Source organism: Cyprinodon variegatus, unplaced genomic scaffold, assembly GCF_000732505.1.
Source record: "Cyprinodon variegatus isolate N-32 unplaced genomic scaffold, C_variegatus-1.0 Scaffold1413, whole genome shotgun sequence".
Classification (NCBI taxonomy): Eukaryota; Metazoa; Chordata; class Actinopteri; order Cyprinodontiformes; family Cyprinodontidae; genus Cyprinodon; species Cyprinodon variegatus.
In genome coordinates this window covers 113,513-123,917 of record NW_015151866.1, presented here as the reverse complement: position 1 = coordinate 123,917, position 10,405 = coordinate 113,513, and the positions used below count along the sequence as shown (strand labels likewise).

At 41.3% G+C, this 10,405-nt stretch overlaps 2 protein-coding genes across 9 annotated transcripts in view; one reads left to right on the top strand and one right to left on the bottom strand.

Moving 5' to 3' along the window:
- Positions 1–8,618, bottom strand: part of ppp6r3 (protein phosphatase 6 regulatory subunit 3) — a 32,396-nt gene extending 23,778 nt beyond the window's left edge. For all 8 annotated transcript variants that reach the window (XR_001482171.1, XR_001482172.1, XM_015402932.1 and 5 more), the window contains exons 1-4: positions 8,392–8,618; positions 7,241–7,390; positions 848–1,081; positions 462–648 (exon numbers count right to left, since the gene is read on the bottom strand). Coding sequence is in view for 6 of the 8 variants with exons in the window: in XM_015402932.1 (XP_015258418.1) it covers positions 462–648; positions 848–1,074 (414 nt within the window). In the remaining 2 variants the exon portion in view is untranslated. The remainder of the gene's footprint in view (positions 1–461; positions 649–847; positions 1,082–7,240; positions 7,391–8,391) is intronic.
- A 125-nt stretch (positions 8,619–8,743) lies between these two features.
- The window catches only part of LOC107103286 (synembryn-A-like), a 25,771-nt gene continuing 24,109 nt past the window's right edge, over positions 8,744–10,405 (top strand). The window contains exons 1-2 of the mRNA XM_015402929.1: positions 8,744–8,880; positions 9,598–9,878. Coding sequence (XP_015258415.1) covers positions 9,654–9,878 — 225 coding nt within the window. The 5' untranslated portion in view covers positions 8,744–8,880; positions 9,598–9,653. The remainder of the gene's footprint in view (positions 8,881–9,597; positions 9,879–10,405) is intronic.

Below are 10,405 nucleotides of genomic sequence, written 5' to 3'. Positions count from 1 at the left end.
TTCAATTCAAAATGTCTGGAGTAGCGTTGAGTTCCAGGCTTATAGAGTGACCCAAACAAAAGGCTTCTTATGGCTTAGAAAACAAACCTCTAGATCAGGCATCTCCAAAGTGGGTCCTGGAGAGCCGCTGTCCTGCAGGTTTTAGAGGTTTCTCTGCTTTAGCACAGCTGATTCTGATGATTGCAGTTCAGCAAAAGCCTGTTAATAAACTATCAATGGAAATCTGCTGTGCTGGAGCAGGAAACCTCTAAAACCTGCAGGACAGCATCCCTGAAGGAACCACTTTGGCTCTCTGCCCTGCATGTCTTCCATGTTTCCCAGCGTTCACACGCCCGCTATCAGCTGACAGTAGATTAACCGGCTCTGCTTGACAGTAGTTAGGTGTGCTGAAGCAGAGAAACATCATAAACATGCAGCACAGTGAGTCTAGAGGAACACACAGACTCTGCTGTTAGGCTTACCTGTTCAGGCTTGCGTCCTATAAGGATGGACAGGACTTTGGAGAAGAAGCTGGCTAACAGGGGGTTCAGAGGGGGCTCGTTCTTCAGGAACCCATACAGCTTCATCAGCAACTTCTCATCTTCTCCCAGCCGGTCATTGATTTGGCTCACATCTGACGTCAGCAGCTCACATGATATGTTGGGATACCTAGAAAGCAAACGTGGCCCTTTAGACTTGAGACACTTTTCCTCATTGACTAATAAAGATCCAACAATCTGTGCTGATAAATTAACTCTTAAAATGTTTACAGTGTGAACTTTTAATGCCTTTGACAGATTATAAAAACAGGATCACTGCTGTTCTCAGGCTCAAACGTCAGAGGGGAAGCTGTAAGCGGTTTCCTTACTTGTATTTAACCTTCTCCTCCACATCAGCACTGGGCTCCTGCGTGATGAAGGTGACCAGGTCCTCCATGCATTGTGGTCTCAGGAGGAAGTCGACCAGCTTGTGGTTCTGAGCCTTGCACTCCTGCAGGACGTCATCCTCATCCATCACCTCTGTGAGGGTTACATCCTCCTTCTCCAGGAGTGTGTCGATGTGGGATGTGGTGTGGAGATCAAATTTCCAAAACATGGTGGATCTATGAACCAACAGAGGACGACAACATGAGCAGAAGGGAAACAATCCTCCTCTGGCTGCGTTTTTTTTCTATCAGAAACCTTTGGAGGATTTTCTTTTAGTAAAATAATCAGCCCACTTCTTCAAACACACTTCACATCAAAGACAGGATGCTGCAGAAATCCTCACAGGTTCGTTGTTCCTGTGCTGCCAACTGTTTGGGCCGCCTGCTTTCTTCCTACGTTTGACCGTCAGTAAAAACACTAAAGCCGTTTCTCACTATGTGTACTTGTGTGTCCTCGTGTCACGTCATCAGTCTCAGCCCTAGTGCCGTTCCAATTCACAAGAACAGCAGACCGAGAACGTCCCCGGATGTTGTTCTGGCCCCTCCCTCTTTACCCAGCATGCATCAGAGCAGACTTGTCCATTCTCCAGACTGACAGCTGTCCCAGCATGCCCTGCGGCAGTAGCAGCTTCCAGGTTAGTGCTCACAGCGCTCAGAGTATTAAGTTAAAAGTTCTCTTTACTTGGTTTGTAGGTGTTGCAGTGTTTAGCGCACATGACCCAGGTACAGAGGCCTTAGTCCTCGACGCCAGCAACCCGGGTTCAAATCTGGCCCGTGGAGAGACATGTGGTCCTTTCCTGCATGTCTCTCCCCCTCTCTCAGACCCCTTTCCTGTCAGCCTACTGTCCATAGAAAACGAGCCACTAGTGCCGTAAAAAAAAAAAAAAGTTATCTTTTCTGTTGCCGTTGTTCAATAAAGGTAATTTTTTTAAGGGATGATAGAATGATTCTATAGGGTATTTGGTCCTTAAGGTCTCTGAATAGGGTGTGTAACATTGGTTGGGCTGAAAATGGTATATTTGCTGTTCTATGAGCCCTAATGCAGCCTGGTTAAAAGTCCTAGAATGAAACGACGGGTGTTCTTCCTTTTATGGTATGATCACGAATATTTAGATGAGCTGTGAGCTGATTGGTTGGTTTACAACGAGCAAAGCTGCTGAGCAAAGACGTGTCATAGCAACAAGCACTCACTCACTGAAACATTAAATTGTTGATATGGTAGGGTGACCAGATTTATATATTTTTAAAACAAAGCAGAGCGTGTATGACGTCATCCGTACGCCGGACTGGAGTTGTGACAGGCAGCCCGGGCCACATGCGGCTACGCTCTACCCGTTCTATTCATTCTAGCTAATCTGAATCGTTCAATTACATTCTGAGAGCGAGATCACCTGTGGTAGTAGCACTAGACATCTTCCAGGCATGTGAGGAAAACTAGCAGTAGTTCAGCGGAGAGGATGAATGAATGGTAGCCGGCGCGCGTGGATGACGTCATACACACTCAGCTTTGTTTTAAAAAAATATAAATATAAAAGATATAATGGCCGATGTCTGGGGGACAGTGATTCTGCTACATGTTATGAATGCTGGCGTACTATAAAGAATAAATTATGAACAGTTTAGTTTGTGCCTTCAAGTCGTTGCCCATAGGAAGACGTTACTTGGATATAACCTAACGGAATATCTTCAAAACAGCTCCACATGACACAAAACTCATATGGGAGAGCAGAACATGATGTAACAACGTAAAATCAAGGGCTAAATGTAAACAAAAAACGGCTTGATTCAGTGCGTGATTAAAAACAGTTCTGATGTTAAGAGGACTGTAGCAGCCATGGCTAACGTTAGCCCGTCTGCAGCAGCCCTCTCTCTGCATAGCTGTGTGTGAAGTACCGCTGGCTCTGATGGAGGTTTGATTGTTTTATTTTGCAAAATGTTCATTTGATTTGTGTTTATCTGACTGTGTTCATTATTATTCCACCCCTAGATGAAAAAAGTTATAATTTATTATTATCTAGAGACTATTAATAACAGGAGGTGAAAAACAGCTCCAGACTAGCTTTGAATGTGGTGATGTCATCAGTACGCTTCTGTTCCAATTGACCCAGATTTATTCTGTGTGCTCTCGTTCTCCCAGAGTCCAGACTTTCCTGGGTTCTTTTAAAGAACACACTTGGCGAGAACACGAGTCCGTACTCGCGTTCTAGTGAATTGAGGTCATCAGGTAGGCTATGCTAACCCATATCTACCAGTAATACTAATAAATGGGATTCTGCAGCTGTACATGTGTAAGACGTTGGTCCCCATGGTGATAAAAAGCCTTAGGTTGTGGAAGTTGAAACAACAGAACTTGGAAGTTTGCTACTTTCAGGATTAGACAAACAATCTGAATTATTTAANATAAAGAATAAATTATGAACAGTTTAGTTTGTGCCTTCAAGTCGTTGCCCATAGGAAGACGTTACTTGGATATAACCTAACGGAATATCTTCAAAACAGCTCCACATGACACAAAACTCATATGGGAGAGCAGAACATGATGTAACAACGTAAAATCAAGGGCTAAATGTAAACAAAAAACGGCTTGATTCAGTGCGTGATTAAAAACAGTTCTGATGTTAAGAGGACTGTAGCAGCCATGGCTAACGTTAGCCCGTCTGCAGCAGCCCTCTCTCTGCATAGCTGTGTGTGAAGTACCGCTGGCTCTGATGGAGGTTTGATTGTTTTATTTTGCAAAATGTTCATTTGATTTGTGTTTATCTGACTGTGTTCATTATTATTCCACCCCTAGATGAAAAAAGTAATAATTTATTATTATCTAGAGACTATTAATAACAGGAGGTGAAAAACAGCTCCAGACTAGCTTTGAATGTGGTGATGTCATCAGTACGCTTCTGTTCCAATTGACCCAGATTTATTCTGTGTGCTCTCGTTCTCCCAGAGTCCAGACTTTCCTGGGTTCTTTTAAAGAACACACTTGGCGAGAACACGAATCCGTACTCGCGTTCTAGTGAATTGAGGTCATCAGGTAGGCTATGCTAACCCATATCTACCAGTAATACTAATAAATGGGATTCTGCAGCTGTACATGTGTAAGACGTTGGTCCCCATGGTGATAAAAAGCCTTAGGTTGTGGAAGTTGAAACAGAACTTGGAAGTTTGCTACTTTCAGGATTAGACAAACAATCTGAATTATTTAATTATTTAAATAATCATCAACTAATTAATTGATTAATCATCAACTGGAGTTTAGAGACTCTAAAACATGCCTTGAGCTGACAGAGCAACCCACTTGATTGTAAAAAATATATATAAAAATTTTGTCTTTAAGATAAAAAAAAAAAACAACAAAAAAAACATTTTCCTTTGTCAATCTGCTCTATAATCCAGAACCCCTCAAGCGGAAAAGTTTTGGTTTCCCCTGGTTTAATTTAGTAAAAATTCTTCTTAAAAGAACCTTTGGCTATCTGATTATTAACTGTTTAATCGAAAAAATGATCGTCAGATCAATAGATTTGCAAAATAATGGTTAGTATAAGTCCTAGATTCACAGAGAGACCTAAATGTGTGCCTATGAAGCAAAGATGAAAAAAAAAAACAAAAAAAAACACAAAAGTTTTATATCCTTCTTTTCTAAGAAACTTAACTCTGCTTCTAAGCACTAAAAGGTCCTTGGTGCTAATCCCAGCCTGGGGTCTGCATGTTCTTCCTCCCACAGAGGTGGGACAGTCCACGCTGCCCTGAGCTAGGACTGAGCAGGAGGTGGCTGCTAGTTCTTATGCTACGTTCAGACCGGACGCTGCAAAAGCAGCAAAATCGCGTCTGCTGCTTCATTTTTGCTGCTTGTACCAGTTAGTTCTGACGCGCGGCTGAAGCAGCTTTGCTGCTCTGCCTGCGCGGTGCAAAAGTGGCTCTGACGCGCGTTGGGCGGAGCTTCACTATCCTTTCTCTGCCTTGCAGCTATATTTGCTGTGATCAGTGGGAATAAAGTAGTTTTAATATGTTTTTAAGTGAGAAAATACACCTGAAAACTTCATCAGTGCAGTCAGTTCATCCAGATTACAATCCTGTCTCCCAATGTTATTTCTGTCGGAGCCGCTCAGACCCCCACATACCAGCGGTGCGCCGACAGAACGAATCCCTTCATCAGCAGCCTCTGGCCGGGTCGCCTCCTCGCGGTTTACGGCGGCGGCTGGTAGGTGTTTTTCATCTAAATAATCCGATCTGCAGGCACCAGAATAATAAAAGCGAAAATATTCTGCCGGCAGATGTATATATTTTAAGTTAATTATGCGTTAATAAACTGTTTAAGAGGAGTAATCAGAGCGGTCTGTGTCATCAGCGCTGTGTCTCTCTCCCAGCCAGCTCCCAGATCAGCTTCTCTGATTGGTTGACGCGGCGCGTGGAGCAGCAAAAATTCAATTTTTCCATCTCGAGCAGCAGCGCGTTTGCGGCGCGTCAGATGCTTAAACGCGCCCGACGCGCTGCTTCAGCTGCTCAGACGCGCTGCGCCTGCTGCTCAAAACGCGCCGCGGGACCTTTTGCTGCGCCTTGACGCGCGTCAACCATTGACTTTGCATGTAAACTCGCTGCTTCTGTCGCGCTAGCTGCCCTCGGTGTGAACGCAGCATAAGGCTGGTCAAGCTAGCAGGGGATGCTGCAAGGTTCAAATTTGCCTGTCGCCGTTTTCCCCTCCTGTAGCTCCTAAACTGCTACTTTCAGTTTAAAGCTTTACAGTAATGTGAAGTATTCTCTGCTACCGTTTGGTTGTCAATAACATTTTCTATTAAACCAAAAGTAAAATGCAATATAAGCATTATCTATTTAAAGTAGCAAGGACTGGACAACTTTAACAAAACTTCTATTATGATTAACTTAATTTAGGTTGACTCATAATTTCAGTATCAGCATAAAAGCCTCAGAAGAGCTGCTAAGAAAGCCGACAGCAGATGTCTGTAAACTTCTAAAAACTGTTTGCAGAGTCTATGAAACTCCTCCCCTGCAACATTTTAGAAATATTTGTTTTATAAAGCATAAAACTGTTTTTATGTGCAGCTAAAAGCTAAACAGAGGTTTGAACAGGTGATTAATCCCCCCAATTCATCATTCTCAGTTCAAGTCCAAACTGAGTAGACAAACACACCTAAAACTAAAAGACGATGTTCCCAAATAACAGTAAATTAGACAAACTACACCCAACTAGCTCTGAACATACGAAGTAGGGCTCCAACTAACGATTATTTAGCAAATTGATCAAATTGTTGATTACTTTTACAATTAACTGATTAATATTTGAATAGCCAAAGTTTCATTAAATATTATTTTTTTCCTTAAATGCAAAATGTTTATATATTTTTACTATCTTGGTATAATTCCTGCTCTAAGTGAGTCACTGTCAGCTAAAGGCACGTTTTAGTCTCTATACTCCAGTTAATGATTAATAATCGGATAGCCAAAGGTTCCTTAAAGAAGACATTTTACCAAATCAAACCAGGTGAAACTAAAACTAGTGCAGATCGATGGATGAAAGATGAGGTTTTTTTTTTTATTAAATGCAAATTGTTAATATATATTTTTTTTACAATCTTGGTATAATTCCTGCTTTAAGTGGGTCGCTCTGTCAGCTAAAGGCACGTTTTAGAATCTCGATACTCCAGTTAACGGTTAATCTATTACTAAATTTGTTCACAAGTATCTCAATAATCAAATAATCGGGATTAATGTGATTCATTGCTTCAGCCCTAATATGAAGGAAAATATTTGACTCTGGATGAACCCTGTTGACAGCACTTTCCAGGGAGGATTTTTTTTCTCCTCCTGCTTAGATTTCTCCTCTTGTCCCTCATTCCTCCCACTGCTACCTCATTCTATGCTTTTTCTTCTTCTGTTCCTCATTAAAAAATTGCTTTATTTCACTCTTCTCTCCTTAAATGAAAAAAAAAAAAAAAGGATCCCAAACCCATTTTTTAAACAGAGAACATGAACATCATGCTACATTTCCTAGCACGAGTCAGACCTTTATCACAGCCCAGATCAGCATGTTCAAAACAAACTGAATCAGTGATATCACAGGATGGCTCCCTGTCAGTACACTCCGATCTTTCACGTCCTCATTTTATGGCCTGTACCCACAATTTTCTCCTCCAATTCCACTTAGTAACATTTGAACATTTGCTTTCTACAGACAGCACCACAGCGCTATGTTTCTCAATAAGCAGATGCTTAAATCGGACATTTCTAGTGATGACATTTGCAGGGCCAACAAACACTGCAGCATCTTCAATGGGAGTGTTAATCGACACAGAGCTCACCAAACAGTGAACTGTCAATGCCTACCTGTAAATATATCAGAGTCCAGATCGTGGAGCTCAGGTTAAAACGAGATTTTTCCAAGTCTTTGGAAGTTGTGGCCCATTCCAGGAGAGCCAAACGGGACGGGCAGAAAGACAGACACTGGACCAAAAAGCAAAACAAATCGGAGCACACCTGTGAGAGAAGACAGAATCACTTAGACTTTATTGTCATTTTGAGCACACATGGTGTATACAAAACGAGATTTCGTTCAGTACAGCTATCAAGACATTCCCCTTTTTAAAGTGCTGCAGTGATAAAATGTAAAAATAAGACTAGTACATGATTTAAAGTCAGAGTCATCTGACAGATTCCCATCCTCACCATCAATATCACATCCTGAGGCACAAATAATAAACTGTAAAGAAAGCAACAGCACCCCATACAGGAAGACAAAAACAAAGCCAGAATACCGGTTTCTATTTATGCTGAATTGTTTCCAACACTTTACTTTAAACCTTTGAGGTGGAACATTAAGAACTTACCGGTTCATAGACCCTTACAGAGTAAATGAAACTGATCGAGCTGGTAAGACGTGCTCTAATCAGAGCTGTTTACATGCTGACCTGAAGTGGACAACATCCGCTTTGCGGAAATGAAGTTCACCTAAACGGATCAGCTCATTTTCCTTCCAGAGCCTGACTTATAAATCAGCTGGATGATAACCCTGAGATGATTGAATGAGACAAACCGCGGAGGACCGTGACTTATATCACGGCACCGCTAAATCAGGCAGCAGGAAGAGCTTCCTGATATAAATGGAGTTAGCTAGCATTAAGCTAACAGTTTGGACAGACCTAAAATACATCCCGGCGTCTAACATGAGGCGCTAATGACAGCGGAGCTTCAACCGGCTCAGGCTAACGAACCCGAGTACAGTAGGCTAACGGGGAGGAAGAAGGACCAGTTAGCCCATTCCTTCCAGCTTCACTCATTTCATCTCATTACATGTTCCGGTTCCAATATAATACCATGATATTATCATGACGTTATCCCCACATCAGTCCGAGCTGTGAAATGTTATCTAATGAGCCATACTTGACATGGAAGCAAAATCTGTTTGGAGCTAGCCAGCCAACGATAGCCGGTTATCTGAAGGCTGCTCGCTAACCGTCTGCAGGCGGAGGGACACTTACCGACTGGCAGCTGAAAACGGCGACTCTAGAGGATGGAGCTTATCCCGCCATCAGCACGGAGCCTTACCGATACAAATCTGGAAACAATATTTAATTCCTGAATGGGAAATAATGCGCTGAAACTGATTGTAACGGGCGCGAAAAGGTAAATGATCGAACTGTACTTTTCAAGATGGCGGTTCCGCCAACTTCATCGACACCCCTCCCCCACCACAGCTGAAACGTTTGTCAGCAGGTTCCCCAAGCAGCGAGCCTATTGGTTCACATCCACGTCAATCAAACCGGGCCCAAGGCTGTCATTGGTCAGAGGTCCCGCTGCTTCCGGGCGTCATTTTATCGCATTATTTAGATTCGGTGGCCATGACGATCGGTTCAATGTTTCACCAGTTTTTTTTTTTGTTTTTTTTTTCAACTGCAGCAGTAATAAAAGAACAGAAGACATCAAATTACCGTTTTTATTTTATGCTAGATTATCGTGATTTTGATAGAGTGAGTTAATCTTGATTGGCTTGTTTTGAATTTTAAACCAGACTTTATACCACATGTTCAACACTAATTTAGAATCTCACCCTTTCAATTATCACTTTTATTATCATAAATCATTATTAAAGGCTTCAAAACGTTTCAATTTTCGTTATTTTCTTTTGAAAAAAAAAATATTATTAATATCTCCAATTTCTGTTGGGAAAACTTTATATTTTGGGTTAAAAAAGTAACAAAAGCAATTAATAACGTAAAGCATGAATAAATGCATTCGACATTTGTTTTATAAATCAGTAATGACAGCATCGGCTAGGGGTTCATCACATTTTTTGCTGAATCATTATTAATTGCAGGAACGTCGACATTTTTTTTTTACTATTATTTTTTTTTTGAAATATTTTTTACAGCCAAAATAGATACAGTGTAATATAAAATATGGATTTATTTACAAAAACAAAACACAAGAAGGAAAAATAACGTAGTCTTGCTATAAAGGGTTATTCACATAAACATTCAAATACAACCAAATAAATAAAAAGAAAATTATGATAAACAATTATAAAATAAACACAATTATATAAAATAAAATTACAAAAAGCAAGTATAAAATAAGGGGAGAATTCAGTCCTTGTTTCGCTGTTTATTTTTGTTGGGAAGTGTTTTAGGAAATGCAAATAGAAAAAATAACCCAGTAGTTTGTTTTCCGTTTTCCGTCTTTCCCAGGGTCTTTAAACGCAGCACTTGATTTGAGCAAATCCTGTTTGTTCTAATCGCATCTGATGGATCCAGGATGCAGACATCATGCTGTCATTGGTCAGCCCTGTCAGCCAGTAGCCTCTAATATAATCTGCAGCCTGACGGACCAAGCAGGACCGCATCCAGCTCTGACAGCGGCTCGGTTCTCCCATCACAGCACCGGCATGGATTTACCTGGGATTATAGAGCAAATGGAGGCAGGAGAGCAAGACAGGGCCCTGGTGGTGTTACAGAGCTTCAACAAAGAGGTAAAACACGGTCCAGCTGGCAGCAGGTCTTCAGCTGCTTGTAGAAGTTCCTTAAATATCGTTTCAGAGGAAAAAGCTGCAAAATGAAACATTGAGCATGAAGGCAACACATTTTAAACCCAGCTCAGCTGTTCCAGGAACAGTTTGCTCATGTAGTGCAGTCTCCCATCTGTGATGGTGGAAGTTTAACAGAACCGACACCTTCACTGGGCTGATGGAGCCATTGATAGATCCTTTGGGTTTGCAGGAGGTTGTGTGGGTTCCTCCTGGTTATGCCTTCCTGATAGGGGAAAAAATCGATTTGGTGATATATCGTGATTTTGCGCTGTCTGATGCAATATCGATCTTTTAGTTGTTAGTATCGATTTTTTAAAGGAAAAGTCAGCTCATATTCAGAATACCAACTTCTAAAAATACTTTAAATATGAAATTATTCCATCCTGTTCAATAAATGATCAGTGTTTTTAATTCAGAGAAATTTTCATGTGAATGTGCTTTACTGGAGGCATCCATGTTTGTCAAAGAAC